This window comes from Alligator mississippiensis, chromosome 4 (assembly GCF_030867095.1).
Source record: "Alligator mississippiensis isolate rAllMis1 chromosome 4, rAllMis1, whole genome shotgun sequence".
Taxonomy (NCBI): domain Eukaryota; kingdom Metazoa; phylum Chordata; order Crocodylia; family Alligatoridae; genus Alligator; species Alligator mississippiensis.
In genome coordinates this window covers 82750300-82766715 of record NC_081827.1, presented here as the reverse complement: position 1 = coordinate 82766715, position 16416 = coordinate 82750300, and the positions used below count along the sequence as shown (strand labels likewise).

Here is a 16416-nt window from a genome sequence, read left to right as displayed (position 1 = left end):
AAGCTTTTTTAAAATCTCCCCCACTTCATTGCCCAGAAGGATCATTTCATCCATCACTGATATACACTATGTCATAAATTTAATGCTGCATCATTTCAATGGCAATCTTAAGTGCACTGAACTCTCCATGAAAAAATACATCTCCAATATTTTTGTCCAAAACAGACCTTTTTCCCTCTTACTCTGTTGCTGTAATATGGAGGATATGGTAGATTTTCTGTAACCAAATATGTGTAATATTCAGGTAGTGCATTTCTTAAAAATGAGTGTGATCTACATAGCTGAAGAAAAATAACTTTGAAAAAATTGTATTTTGGGAAACTTTTTACCCCCAGTTTTCTTTCCAGATGGCATTAATGATTTCTGTCCCACTTCCTCTCCTATTCTTTCTTTTTTTCTTATAGGAAGGGGACAAGCAATTAATCAGAGAAGCAGCCACACACCAGCTTAATTCAGAGCGTTATGTTCACACTTTTAAAGACTTATCTAATTTCTCAGGATCTATAAATGTTTCCTATCGCTACCTAGCTGGCACGCCTTTGCCAAGGAAAAGTAAGTAACGAGAATCTGAATTTCATTAGATAAGTTATTTTAGAAATCTGTGTGAAATCTTCAGAGTTTTCTGTTCTATGGAACCCTCAAGATATTTATTCATAAGGATGAAGCAGGGGAAGAAAGTAAGTTTTTGTGAGTTGCAAAGGGTGGGACATTGAGTCCTCAGTGATGGTAGACTCCATACCTGGGAAATAATCATACACTGAGTGTACTTGTTATTCCATTAGCTGGGTCAATAGACAGCAAGAGAGTGGGGTAGGTTCTTTCCCACCCAATCTCAAGGTAGGAAAACTCTAAATATTCTGATTATTTCAACTTCAGGCAGGATTTGAGACTTTCAAACCTGCGGGTGAAATATGCCAGTATTTAGCTTTTATACAGATGTATTTAGATACCAAATCAACCACTTCACACAAAATCAAAAGAAAAGAAGGTTGGAACTGAGAAGATTAATAAATCTAAATATAAATCAGAAAATAAAAAGTGTGTTTGCTTCCACCGGGGAAAGTTGTAAATGAAAGTTTTGTTTGAAAGACTGATGGGCTGGCTGCTGGGATTTGTACTATACTCCACTCCAATGCTGTTTTGAGTGGACCCCAATCAGTCAGTAGTTAGATCACTGTCTTTACATTTTATCCAGGGTCATATTTGAAAAAGTTATAAAATAGAATATTTACAGTAAGTGTGGGTCAACAAAAATGAAGATGTATAGTTGTAAATGATTTAATGAGTACACATGGGAATGGACGGATTATCTAAAGAGTGCTGTTACTGATACCTTGAGAAAGATGGCATTCCATCCAAAGAGCTATTATAATCATAGAGGTGTAGTATCTCTCAACAAATAACTGAAAAAGAGTTGGCTTCTGCTGCAGGCACAAGTGCAGAGGTAGTTATTTCAAAGTACTACAGATGGTAATTCATGGTACATATCTGTAATTTTCATCTCACTCATAAAAAGTAAATGCAGTGACATTACTTATAGAAACACACAAATATTTAAAATTCTATTACACTTGAATGTAAAGTCTGAGTTACTTGTCTCAAAGAAAAAGAAAAAGAGGGAAAAAAATAAACAGGAATAGGGTTATTTAGTCTACAGCAGAGAGAACTATGAGGGGATTTGATAACACTCTTCAAATACTTAAAAGGTGGTTATAAAGGAGATTCATAGAGTCATAGATGTTAGAGACTGGAAGGGACCTCACAAGATCATCGGGTCCAGCCCCCCTGCACTCGGGCAGAAAAGACTGCTGGGGTTAGATGACCCCAGCAAGGTGAGCATCCAAATGCTTTTTGAAGATGTCCAGAGTAAGTGCTTGTACCACCTCTGGGGGAAGTCTGTTCCAGACCCTGGACACTTGAACCATAAAGAAATTTTTCCTTATGTCCATTCTAAAGTGATCCTCTAGCAATTTATGATCATTATTCCTTATCTTCTCCTGGGGTGCTTTGGTGGACAGATGCTCACCCAGGCCCTGATGTGTGCCCCTTATATACTTATAGGCTGCCACCAAGTCCCCTCTGAGTCTTCTCTTCTCCAGGTTGAATAGTCCCATGTTTCTCAGCCTCTCCTCATATGGCCTGCTCTCCAGATCTCTAACCATATGTGTAGCCCTCCTTTGGACTCTTAAGCTTCTCCACATCCTTCCTGAAGTGCAGTACCCAGAACTGGATGCAGTATTCCAGCTGTGGGCTCACCAAAGCCAAGTAGATAGCCTTTTCTCTGTGACCATAGGGGACAGGACTAAGAGCAAGCTGTGGCAGTGAAAATGTATGTTGGAGATTATGAAATGTTTTCTGACTATCAGGCCCCCTTTACATGCTACATTTATATGACACAATTAATGTATTAATTGTGACATAAATGGTAAGGGTGTTACACACACCCTTAGGATGCATAAAATAACAAACAAGCCTTAAAATGTTGCACATAGAATGTAGAATATTTTTGTGGCTGGTTTGTATAGTGCCTTAAATGTAGTGAATGACTGCGGCTGATAATCATCTGATCATTGGTCCTGAGGCTAGGACTGCACCACAGTCCTGAACTAGCCGCAGTATAGTCCTGGTCTGATGACTGACAATTGCTAGCCTGGGCATCGGAGTGTGGGTAGGGTGCAAAGGGGAGAGCCAAAAGGCTTCCCTTTTTGGGGACTTTATACCCCATGCCCAGCAGTTCTGCCCAGGCTGCCAGGCACAGGAAATCAGAGGTTCCTGGTGCTGTTTAAAGTCCCCAGAGGGAAAAAGCCCTTTGGCTCCCCTGCTCAGGAGCCTCTCATCATCCAGCCCTGGCAAACTGGCCTGAGCTGCCAGGTGTGGGGCTTTGAAATCATCCGGTTGTCAGCCCCAACCCCAAATTACACCTAGGAATTTACCTAGGTGTAAATCTAAGTCCCTGGTGCAATACTGGGGCTGAAGCTGACAGTCAGCTTATTGGTAGCCCCAGCCCAACTTGCTAGTGAAGGAGGAGCCCAGGATCATAACCTATTGATCCCTAGAGTGGATTTGAGGATCTGAGGCTTTTGTTTGACAGTCCCTCTTCTCATACAAATTGAGTCCTTCAATGGAGAGAAAGTATAAGAAAATTGTACTAGAATTTCCAATTATGAATATTGCAAACACATCTCAGAGCATGGAATCCCTTTTTATCTCCTTCCTCAAACAAAGGCTCACAACATTACTTGATAGAAACTTTAACAAACATAGTAACAAGAAGATGCCATAATGTCACGCTGTTAGTCAAGATGATATGCACTGACCTAATCTCTTTATCAAAAGTAGATGTCCTAAGACTGGCTAGTCTTCCATAAGTTTCTCTCACCTGTGACTCAGTTCCTTTTACACTACTTCCCTTAACCTCACTTATGCTAACATGGCCTAACTTAACATTAGCACTGCAAAAAGCCTACTAAACTTACCTTAATGCAAATTAAAAGAATTCTAGCTGAACACAAATATCTACAGACACTAGGTTCTCCCGGCACTGGCAAGTAGTAAAGGTATAATTGGGATTCGATCCCAAAATCATGCCTCCTGCTATGCACGTGTGGGTTGGCCAAAAGCCCAGTTGTTGGGATAAGGGATCATACCCTGTTGCACCATTAAATGAATGTGCACCATTAAATGAATGACACACATGCTCTGGCGTATGGCAGGTTACCCCTGGTGGGGTAAGGGAGGCTGGGGCCAACAACTGTGCTGGTGCCAGCAGCCTTATCTGGGAACCTGAAGCTGCGGCGCTCCTGCAGCTGACAGTCTGCCGGCGTCCAGAGCATGGCTCCAGTCAGTCAGGCTCTGGTTTTGGGCAGCATGCATTGCTGCCACATGTGCCACCCCCCTTTTTTTCTGCACAGGTTTCTTTTTTTACCCTGGGATCTCCCAGCATGGAAAAAAGCAAACCCTGTGCTGCAAGTTGGCAGTGCGGAGAATGCCTGAGTATGCAATGTGAGGCCGTGTGCTCGGCTGGATGTGGCCATGAGGTCCCTTTCAGCCCTGTTTTCGTATGAGCCTATTATCCTAAGTGTAACAACAACAAAAAATAGAAGTTCAGAAAATTAATTTAAAAATGAAAATGGAAGAAGAAATTATCTCTGAAAAGTTTAGATGCTTTCAAAACTCTGCAATAAAGGTAATTAAGCTTGTACAGTACTGTAAAATGATAAAAGGTAATTTTTTGCTATATTTCATAAAGGTTTTAGTTAAGAACACGTTGTGAGCCATAACTTTCAATTCCCCTTTCTTTTGCCAGATTTTATAGTTTTAACTCTGTATAAATGTATTTTTTTTTCCTACCAAGCATATATGCACTCATCACTTTGGCTTTAGTCCATTTCACACCATTCCTTGCAGTTAAAAAACTAATGTTTAATGCAATAGTCTCCATTTGTCAATGTTCTTGCAATATAGTTCTTCTTTCATGAAATAGCATAAAATATCTTTTGTTGCATACAGTTTAATAAATCCATGTATCTAATTTTTCAGAGTTTATCATTCAGAAGGTTTAATGCAATAGTAGCCCTGGAGGGAAGCTTTCTTGCTACATGATTTTCAAAGTCATATTCACTTGCATTTAATCTTTCATTCTAAATTCTCTTTTGCATAGGATATCTTACAATTGGACTATCATCAGTGAAACGGAAAAAGGGAAATTATTTGCTTGAGACAATCAAGTCCATATTTGAGCAATCAAGTTACGAGGAACTTAAGGAAATTGCAGTGGTTGTGCAACTTGCAGACTTTGATTCCTCCTGGTGTGAAGGGATGGTCCAGGATATTTCACAGAAATTTGCCCATCACATCATTGCTGGTAGGTTAATAGTTATCCATGTCCCTGAGGAGTACTATCCAGTCCTGGATGGCCTTAAGAGAAATTACAATGACCCAGAAGACCGTGTGAAGTTCAGATCCAAACAAAATGTCGATTATGCTTTCCTGCTTAACTTCTGTGCTAATCTTTCTGATTATTATGTGATGCTTGAAGATGATGTTCGATGCTCAAAAAACTTCTTGACTGCTGTTAAGAAAGTAATTACCTCACGAGAAGGATCTTACTGGGTAACTTTGGAGTTTTCCAAATTGGGCTATATTGGAAAGCTGTACCACACCCATGACCTCCCACGCCTGGCCCACTTTTTGTTGATGTTTTACCAGGAAATGCCTTGTGATTGGCTGCTAATCCACTTCCGTGGGCTGCTAGCTCAAAAGGAAGTCATCCGCTTTAAGCCATCTCTGTTCCAGCACATGGGATATTATTCATCTTACAAAGGAGCTGAGAACAAGCTGAAGGATGATGACTTTGAAGAGGATTCATTTGACATCCCTGACAACCCACCTGCAAATTTGCATACCAACATGAATGTATTTGAAAACTATGAAGCAAGCAAAGCTTACAGTAGCATTGATGAGTACTTCTGGGGCAAAGCTCCTTCTACGGGAGATTTCTTTGTGATTGTGTTTGAAAAGCCTATTAAAATCAGCAAAATTAAAGTTGTCACTGGAACTGAAGACCGGCAAAATGACATTTTGCATCATGGAGCCCTAGAAGTAGGGGAAAAAATTGTAGGGAGCAAAAAGGGGAGGCAATGTACTACTTATTTGAGACTAGGAGAGTTCAAAAATGGAAACTTTGAAATGACAGATGTGGAGCACAAAGTACTGTTTGATATTAACTGCATGAGAATACTCGTTACCAAAAGTCAAAAGGAGTGGCTGATCATTAGGAGCATTAGCATTTGGACTTCTCAGGCACCAAATCAATAAGGCCAAGCTATTCAAGCAGGACCTCCTTCTTTTCCTGGCGGAGATGCACCATCAGTTGGGTCCCAGATGGTGCCATTCCCCAAGGGGAAAAACATACTTCCAATTCTTTACTATTGACACTGGAAATCTGGGAAAATCATAAAAACAAGCAAAAGCAATTTATTTTTTACTAGTTTGGCCAGGCAATATACTAACACAAGTTTGTTGGAATGTTCAAGTTTTATAGGAAATGTTGACAAGTTCTTGTTCATCTCTTAAGATCCAAACCCCACTTTTCTTTTCTTTTAATTTCTCTGCTGTACTAAAAAAAGAACAAATGCTATTCCTTTATGCCATTGTTATATAAAGGCTTTGACCAATATGTTGTCAAAAGAGACTTGATTCCTTCATATCCACATATAAATTAAAAGTCTGATGGTAGTATCTGTATGTACAGTAGTTGGTGGCATGTTTGTTTTAAAGGCAGTTGTGATGGAGGAAGTCTGTTATTGAGTTATCAGTGTCTTTTGAGCACTGCAAGAGAACAATGTGGCTAAATATTTAAGTTATTTAAATGAATGTGTATACATATTTATACAATTACAAATAAGGCCTGACAATTCTGCAAAAATGGGTAATTGCATTCACCATTCTTTCTCAACAATTATGCTTTGTTCCTGTCCCAGAATTGAGGTATTCAAAGAAGACACCAGATGGATTTTTTGAGTAGGATCCCATCTTGCCATCCCCATTCAAACAGAATTCCATCCAGTGAATCAGAGCTTTGCTTAAATAAAGATTGCAGGATAAAATTGGGGAGCACAAAGGACAAAATTCTTCTGTTATATTTGCTTGGTAGCAATTCCCATCTTCAAGAGTTTTGTCCTCAGTGTTTAGATATCCATTTCACATAATACAATGCAAGAGAAAGCTCTACCAAGCTCAGCAGCTGGTACTAGAGATAACTAGTCTTTTCTGGTTGATGTTTCTATAATAGAGCTGTGTGAAATGCTCCCCACCATTTGCAAAATCAGGAATCTTGGGTTTGCTGGATTTGTGAAAAGTAAACATTTTTACATTATTTCAGAATTTTTTCAAAGTTTTCCTGTCCTGAAAGAATTGTTTTAGGAACCATCAACCCCAGGTGTTGTGTCAGCCCATATATATATACATAACATGGGCCTGATCTCATAATAGATTCAATATCTGTTCCCAAGATTGCATATATTGCTATGTGCCCTTAAATTACTGGTCATATATATGTTATGCGTGCGCACGCACACACATTCACACACACACAGAGTATATATTACAGAAATGAATCTGGATTGGCATATGTGTTTGTGTTTATATAAGTATACACACACATTTATATGCATACACACACCTATATGCATGCATGCACACACACACACAGTGGTGTTGTATGTGTATGTACATACATTTACACATACACACACCCCATATGCAAACATACACTTGCATGTATTTACATACATGCATACACACATATGCATACACACACACACATGTGCACATGTGTGTACACGTGTAGATACTGTAATAGTAAGGGCTTTGCTTAATGCTCATAGCAAGTTTTGTATGCTGACTCCATAGTAGGCCGGTATTCTAGCACGTAGATTTTTGCTTTGTAAGAGTGACCAAACCATGAACCTAGATAGTAGAATGTTGTAATACAGTGGAATGTGGTAAACACCAGGTGTGTTGGATCACAACTCATCCCCAAATTCTTAGCTTGGGATAACCAAATCCCTAGTTCGAGATAATTTTATTTACTCCAGACTATATAAGCTGTACATTCTTAATATATGGTAGTTCCTCAAACTCTGGCAAGAATCCTGACTTGCACAGGGCCCGGTGCAGGCTATCGCATCCCCGGGATCGAGACACTCCGGGGCCAGGGGAATTATGTGGGGTAGCGGCTGCTGCCTAGAGCCGATGTTAAGTGATCATCCTTTTTGCTTTGTTTTATTGCCGGCCTTTGCGAGTATCCTTAAATAAAGCTTTGCAAGAGTGAAAAATAAATAAATAAATAAAAAGCTACATGCTGTAATACCAGCCTACTATAAAGTCAGCATGCAAAACTCTGGCTATGAGCATCAAGCAAAGCCCTTATTATTACATATACATATATACACAAATACATACATACATACATACACGTGTGTAGACACATGCATGGCTATATATATATATACCTATGTATACCACACACACATGCACACACACACATGCCTCAACGGGAAAAAGAAACAAACATGTATATCAGTGCATGTATGGGGTGATGTATGCGTGTATGTATGCATATACTCGCATACATGCTTACATGTACACCTGTGGTTATAGATACCATATTTACTCAATTTCAAGATTAGGCTTTTTTCCCCATTTAACATGAAGGGGAAAGCCCCTTGTCATGGGGGAGCCAGGTAGGTTCTGTGGCTAAGGCTCCAGCCCCTACTGCAGGTCAGGGCCACTTCTACTTGCCCTCCCTCCCCTTTTGCACCTAGTCATCTCCTCCTTCCAGCATCTTTCCCCCATCTCCCCCCCACACACACACAGACTCTTCTCCCCAACCTGGCCCTGTCTCTCCCCCCATTATCTTTGCTTCATTTCAGCAGGCCCTATCCACCCTGCAGCATAGGGTACTAAGTACAGCCCCAGCCCAGACCCATAGCAGCCTGCACAGTTGCTACAGGGGCTGGGTTGGGGCCATGCTCAGTGCCCCAGGCTAGAACAAGGGTGGAGCCTGTGTGGAGCACAGGCCAGAAGGAAGGGAAAAGCAGAGGCCAGGAGGGAGGGGGGACCCCAAGGCTGTGGGGAGGGACAGACAAGGGGCAGAGGTGGCAGGGCAGCAGGCATGAGTAGGGGGCAAGCTGCTTGACCAACTGGCACAACCTGCCACCCCACTATCTGCACCACTGCAGTGGCTGAATGGATGAATTAAAGACAGCCTTCCAATAATTAAATTCTATACATGGAAGATCATAAATTATAAACTTTCCATGTATAGAATCTTTTTACTGGAGGAGCATCTTAAATTCAGGGTTGTCTTAGATTTGAGTAAATACTGTATAGGAGGTTTTTTTTCCTTGAGATGTTCCCAAAACTCTCTTAAAAGGTACTGGGATTATATAAATGTATCAAGAGTGGCATTAAAGGGTACCTATTTCTAATCTTCTGAATTTTATTTCTAATCTTATTAATACTGCAGTAATCATTAAATTGTACATACTGGTTTTAGTTGAATCTAGAAGGTAAGGATTAAATTACAAAAACATCTCACTTACCACAAGTAAACTAAATGTTGTACTCTTTACAGTAGAAAAATCTAACATGGATACTTCACAAGAGCAAATTATTCACAGAGCTACAAGAAGCAACAAGACAATAGGTTTTACTTATTCATAAATATCCTAAATTCAGATGCAGGTTTGGCAAATCCCTACTTACATCAACAATGTATATGTTAAAATAAATGGTCTAGTAAACACCTTTACATTGTTCACAAAAGCATCCCCTTCCGAAGGGATGCTTTTGTCAAAGAAGAAGCTTTGTTTCTTTTATTATTTAACACCCAACTAGCTCTCTAATCAGTGTGAAAAGAAGATATTGGAAATACAGCTTTCCAGTTCAATTTGAATCATATCTGAGAATTCTTTAAATTACAAATATTCATGAACCTTGAAACAATATTACAGTATAAGTGAAAGATATAATATTTTTAAGACCAAGTTCCCTGGTAACTATGGTCAACTTTAATGTACCTTTAAATATGCAGTGGGTTTTTTTATTATTATTATTTATTGATCATTAACAATTGGGAACAATGGAATTTAATAAAGATCACAAAACTCTAATTGTTTAGCTATATATGAATGCATTATTTCCAAACTAAAATGCATTCTGACTGAGCACAGATACAATTCCAAGTCTTAAATGCCCATATAATCACAACCATACAAAATTTAAATGGTTTAGAATAAACAAAATGTTCTAACGCAAGCCTGAAATAATTTAGGTCATAATTTTAAGCTGTAAATACAAGCTTATTCAGTTGGACAAAAATGTTTCTTAACACTCATGAAAATAGCAAAAATCACTTTTTTTTTTTTGCTGTGTTTCCAAAGAGAAACTCTCTATGCCCCCCACCCCTTCCCCTATCCCCATCACCATCACCACTGTTCCCTAATTATTCCACCCACAATCATCTTTCTGGGAGAAATCCCACTCAAGGGCTTCATTCTGGCAGGCCACATGACATCTAATATTTAAGTGTGTTTTTCCATGGGTAGAATCCAGAACACTGTGTTGGATATCCAGGCTTGCTATTCAGGGCATGGAGTAAGTCACCTCAGAATGGGCATATCTACATGTGCAGCAGACTATTTTACTGTGCATTAAAGCATCATGTAAAAAATGTGACATTATGCTAATATGCAGTAAAATAGTCTATTATGCATTAAGCATCACCATGCAAATGTGCTAATGTGCATTAGGGCATCCTAATGCGCATTAATTTAGTACCTCATATTGGAGGTACTAAATTTAATGTGCATTTGAAAACATGCATTAATGCATGTGTAGATGCACCCAATGGGATACAAAATACCTAAGTCAGGATCCTCCTAGAACTAGCATGAGAAATGTTGAGGACAGGGGTATGTCTTAAATCTCACTCCTTTGGGTTTAAGTACATTCAGCCATTTAAAATCTACTGACTGTAATCGTCTTTTGAGGGTTTCATAGATTCATATATGCTAGGGTCGGAAGGGACCTCAGCTGATCATCGAGTCCGACCCCCTGCCTAGGCAGGAAAGAGTGCTGGGGTCAGATGACCCCAACCAGATGCCTGTCCAGCCTTCTCTTAAAGACCCCCAAGGTAGGGGAGAGCACCACCTCCCTTGGAAGCCCATTCCAAATTTTGGCCACCCTTACTGTGAAGAAGTTTTTTTCCTGATATCTAGACTAAATCAGGTCGGTGCCTACAACCAGCTTTACACTGAGCTGAACAGGACTCATTCACTTCTATTACAACTACGGTTGTTGTACTGCCCATAATTTATATAATAAGCTGATATTTAGAGCACTCACACATAAATTAGGAAGTCTTTGTTTAGTCCCTTCCCCAGCCTAAGTGGGGTTTAATAGGTATCATACACCTCCACCCAGAGTTTCCTAACTACCAGGCTATAGGTTTCTCTGGGCTTAGAGAAGACTCTTCATCTGTCCTTGAACAAACTGGGATACTGAGCACAAATAATTCAAAAGTCATTGGGATAGATAAAGAGAACAAGAGGAAGCATAATTGTAGCTTAGTTATTAAAGCATTTCCCGGAGAAAGTGGAGACCTGTATTCCAATCCATGCTCCAAAAATTGTTTATGTATTCTGTGATGCTTATGATGGCTTTACAACCAGGCTTGGACTTGTTCTGTGCCCCTGAACAAGGATGAATTTCACAGTTGTGAGATGAAAGGCAGATTTTATACATGAAAAAATATTCATGCTGTGAAAATGATTTCATGCTTTGGGACAAATTTACAAAGCTAATAATTTTGCAAGGTCAGCATTCTCCCACTAAGCTGTAAAAAGTTGTTCCTAGAAGAAAAAAAGCAACATTTCAGTAAATTTGTATGTTCTCACCAATATTTTTCGAACTATTGGATTTTGTTTTTTGCAAGTGATCTACAATGAAGCAAAACCCCCCAGACAAACAACACCCCTTCCCCTCTCTCACTGCCCTCCCCCCCCCCCAACCAAACTGTAATTTCACACAGGTCTGTTCTTTGGTGTTTACAAGTATTCCTATGTTTCTGTTATTGTGTATTTTCTGTGTTCATTTGTGGGTCAGATGTAAGTTTCCTGAAAAACAGGTATCAAACCATTTAGAAATATTGTTTTGTGGCCTGCCTACTATAGAAGAATAATATCTAAACAATGAGTCAATTTACTAAACATATGTATATCATTCCCATTGAAAATCTTCTGGATTCCCTAGTATGTAGTGATTACAAGCTTCCTTACAAGGAGATATAGTTTTCCATCCTTACTCATGAAGTATAATCCCTTTGAGAGGGAATAATTGAAGAATAAAGTGTGACAATGCAAATAAGGGGAAAAGAATATAGGCCTACTTTACTACAATTATCTTACAAACTCAAGTGAAAGTAGCTGGCTGGCTATACCATATCATTGTATATTCCTTGTAGTGTTTATACCGTGATGAAAAGACTTCAATAAGGTGCTATATGAATGTATTGTTTTCATATCAATCTGACCATATATGATGTTTTGTTTTACTAACCACACAGTATTCTGTCGTGTTAGGCACAATTAATGTTTTTTCCTTCTTTGAAAAAAACTAATTAGGATCTTGTTCTTTACTGAATTATTAAAAACAAAATCAAAATGAATGTAAAGGCTTTCTACAGTATTTCACCTCGGAAAATAATAACAGGGAACACAGTCATCCTTCAAACTGCAGATACAACTGGACTTCATTTTGAAATATTTTACCAGTCCTGATGGAATTGATACCACTGTGTAATTTTATTTGATTTAAATTTCCAATTTTGAGCTCTGCACTATTTGAATGTCTTAGGTATTACTGCTCTTAATTTCTACTATGTAAAATGAGCTTATGTAAAATATTCCATCTTCCAATGGCAGGATGTATTGTTTTGCAAGAACCAGGTGGGAAATACAAGTGGATTCACTGAAAACAAATAGAATCATTCATTTGTTATAATTAAAATGAGATATATAAGTTGAATCTTCACCACTGTGGTGTCAACTTTTAAAAATAAAAGAAAACAAGGGGCTTGATCCTGCTTTTTTGTTTTGTTTTGTTTTTAAGTAAGTAGCAAAATTTCCATCAGTTTCAATGAGAGCAGGATTAGGCAGATTAGGCATTCAGAGGTATGGATTTATGAACAAATATAGAAACAGACTTTCTTGTGGTGCCTTTTTATATCATGCCCCTTCTGAAGTGTGATGTTTTTCCCAAACTTCATTGCTCCATGTTTAAGAGCCCTAAAATAGTGAATCAATTCTAGTGTCAATTAATCTGGAGGCTGGATGCCCATAAATCAGATGGTCCATATAGATTGCTGAAGGAACTGGCAGACAAGGTTCTTTGGGTGAATCTGGTATCTTTTATTAGACCAACTTAAATAGTTGGAAAACAATTATTAAGCAAGCTTTCGGGTTCAAAAACCCTTCATCAGGCTAAGGAAGTTTCAGCAGTTGGTGTGTGTCATTCCTGGATGGAATGAAAAGTAAAAAAACCAAAGGCTGGTCTGGTATGCATACAAGACAGGTAGTCAGTGAAAATGTAGATTGAGGAGTCAATGGGTGAGAGAGAGGCTGGGGGGAGGAGGGAAGAGAGAGAAGGGGAGAAGAAGGAACTGGCAGACATCATAGCACAGCCACTGGTGAGGATATTTAAGAACCCGTGGTGCTCAGGTGAAGTACCTGAAGATTGGAAGAGGGTCAATGTGGTGCCCATCTTTAAGAAAAGGAGGAAAGAAGACCCAGGAAACTACAGGCCAATCACTTTGACCTCAATCCCTGGGAAGATTTTGGAAAAAATATCAGTTAAACCATTCTTGACAGGCTAACAGAAGGCAACTTTCTGTGGGATAGTCAGCACAGGTTTGTTGTGGGTAGCTCTTGTTTGACCAATCTCGTTTCCTTCTACGACCAGGTGATGTATCACCTGGACAAAAGGGAAGAGGTTGATGTCATATATTTGGACTTTAAAAAGCCTTTGACCTGGTGTCCCATGATGTCCTCATGGAAAAATTGGGCAACTGCAGCCTTAACTACTCCATAGCCCAGTGGCTGGGGAACTGGCTCTGAGGTCAAACCCAGAGAGTGGTAGTTGACAGAACCAAATCAACATGGCACTCAGTGACTAGTGGCATCTCCCAAGGCTCTATTCTTGGACCTGTACTCTGTAATGTCTTCATAAACAATCTGGACACTGGTGTCAAAAGTGGACTGGCCAAGTTCACTGACAACACCAAACTTTGGGGAAGATTATCCACACTTGAGGATACGCTGGTGATCCAGGCCAACTTTACTAGGCTTGCAAGGTGGGAAGATGAAAACCTGATGGCATTCAATATGGAGAAATGCAAGGTGCTCCACCTTGGGAATAAAAACCCACATCACACTTATAGGCTTGGTGATGCTATGCTCGCTAGCACCGTGACTGAAAGAGACTTGGGGTTCGTGATTGTCCACAAGATGAATATGAGCCACCAGTGTGATATCTCAGTTGGCAAAGCAAACAAAACTCTGGCTTGCATCTACCAATGCATCCCGAGCAAGACCCAGGACGTCATACTCCCTCTGTACTCAGCCTTGGTGAGGCCACAGCTGGAGTACTACATCTAATTCTGGGCTCCATAATTTAGGAAGGATGTGCAGAAGCTTCAAAGAGTCCAGAGGAAATCTATGCACATAGTCAGAGGGCAAGAGTATAGGTCTTATAAAGAGAGACTGCAAGCTATGGGACTCTTCAGCCTAGAAAAGCAGAGGCTTGGGGGTGACTTGGTAGCAACCTACAAGTACATACAGGGTATGCATCAGAAGCTGGGGGAACACCTGTTTACAAGACCACCCCAGGGGATGACAAGGTCCAATGGTCACAAACTCCTGCAAGACTGCTTTAGGCTGGACATAAGGAAAAACTGCTTTACTGTCTGAGCCCCCAAGGCTTGGAAAAAACTCCCCCCAGAGGTGGTGCAGGCACCTACTCTGGACACTTTCAAGAAGCATTTAGAAGTTCATTTTGCTGGGATTCTTTGACCCTAGCTGAATTCCTGCCTCTGGGGCAGGGGGCTGGACCTGATGATCTTTCACGGTCCCTTCCAGCCCTAACGTCTATGAAATCTATGCTATTATTTCTCACAAGCCAATTTTGGGATCATACTTTGGAAAAGTATGCACTTTTTGATATTGCCAAAAATAACTCGGATAAGAAACTGTCCACCATAAAAATGAGCCACTAAAATTTAGAGAAAACCAATGAGTATTTGATTATATTTTATTCACTAGTGCATATTTGACAATTATCAAACTGTGTAGGAAGAGGATGAAATTCACTGCTGGATAGATGGCTAGTATAAAATCCCAGTTAATTATTTTAAAATAGTTTAAGTGTCACATGCATTATTAATTAAGGCTGTTACTGGCTCTCTCTGTGGTGGTATTTGTACATGTTGCCTTTAAAGTATAATTCAGCTCTTCAAAAGCAAACTTTTGTTTCCTCAGTTCACCTACTTAAATACATCTGTGTCTTACCTACTGTTTTCCTGTTTTCCATTCATTCAGACACATTTGTTTTCTTCCTATGGTTTCAAAAAACCTGACTCCTGCAACATCGGTGTTCTCATCTTGACAGTGTGAACTCTTTGTGTCTGGGAATTACTTCATTTCTCTTATCTGTATATAAAATGCTGCAATTTCTTAATATACCCACAACATATTGTGAAAACCATTACAAGTATATACCTTTATTGGCCTTTCTTCTGTGGACATTTCTATGGGCAAGTTTGTCTGTCTCGGTAACTATATCAAGGAAAGACATTTTAACAAAATGTCTCACAAGTAAAAAGTCTGACAAAGAAATAAATTAATTTTAATTATCCAAATGAAAATCCAAATTTGCTGTGTGTTCATAGAGCATCTTTTCCAAGTAGTTTGAAAAGATGAGATTTGCTCACAGTGCAGTGGTAACCAGGAAAGGTTAAATAAAGGAACTAAATGCAGTTAGTAAATAAAAGAAAATGTGTGTTGCTGGGTAACTGGATCAACAGGAACTTTTCTTTTGTGTGATTGCACTTAAGCTTTTAAACCTGTTATTAAGGGCAGATTTCTGTCAGCTGTATCATTAATGCATTAGCCATTTTAAAGAAAGGATGTCCATGTAGCACCTAGTCTTTGCCCTTTTCTTGCTATCTCAATAAAAATAATTTGTTCCATTTTCAAATGTGTTGCCCTGGGCATGCACAGTGATGTGTTATAGAATGGATTATATTAGTCATCTCCTTAGGTCACTGTGCTGTGTCACTGGAATACTCATGTCTACCTAGAGTATCGGTTAAGATACCTACCATGATAGGGTAGAAATGTGACACACGATCCAGAACCCTAACTCTCCTTCCTATAGTACCTGTAATATATTTTGAAATAAATGTGAAACATTAAAATATCCTTTGGGTTTATGCCTTTGATCTCCATGGCAGCAGTTATACAGTTTTGTTTTAACTGTAGATACCACACTTCAGTATATTTAACTACTGCCGAAAATTCATGTCTCCAGTGCTGAAAGGTATAATTTTGAAGATATTGTGCACTTGCGCTTCTCAGAGGTTTGTTTGCCATGTTCTGATAACTCATTGTTAGAATTAATGCAGAAACTGAAATAAGTGAACAACCTTAGGGCTATTTCCCTCCATATGACTCGAATGAATGACAACTGAGAGTGGTAAGGCAAAAGTCACAGCCTGACTCTCTGTCTTTCTGCAACATAGCAACTATGTAGAGCCACTGAGTATCTGCCATAGGATATACGCAATTTCCCTGTGTT

The 16416-nt window shown here is 39.3% G+C and overlaps 1 protein-coding gene across 4 annotated transcripts in view; it reads left to right on the top strand.

Annotated features, from left to right (window-relative positions):
- MGAT4C (MGAT4 family member C) overlaps positions 1-15816 on the top strand; it is a 753010-nt gene extending 737194 nt beyond the window's left edge. For all 4 annotated transcript variants that reach the window (XM_059726138.1, XM_059726139.1, XM_014610898.3 and 1 more), the window contains 2 exons: positions 405-552; positions 4661-15816. In XM_059726138.1, coding sequence (XP_059582121.1) covers positions 405-552; positions 4661-5817 — 1305 coding nt within the window. In that variant the 3' untranslated portion in view covers positions 5818-15816. The remainder of the gene's footprint in view (positions 1-404; positions 553-4660) is intronic.
- The last annotated feature ends 600 nt before the right edge of the window (positions 15817-16416 follow it).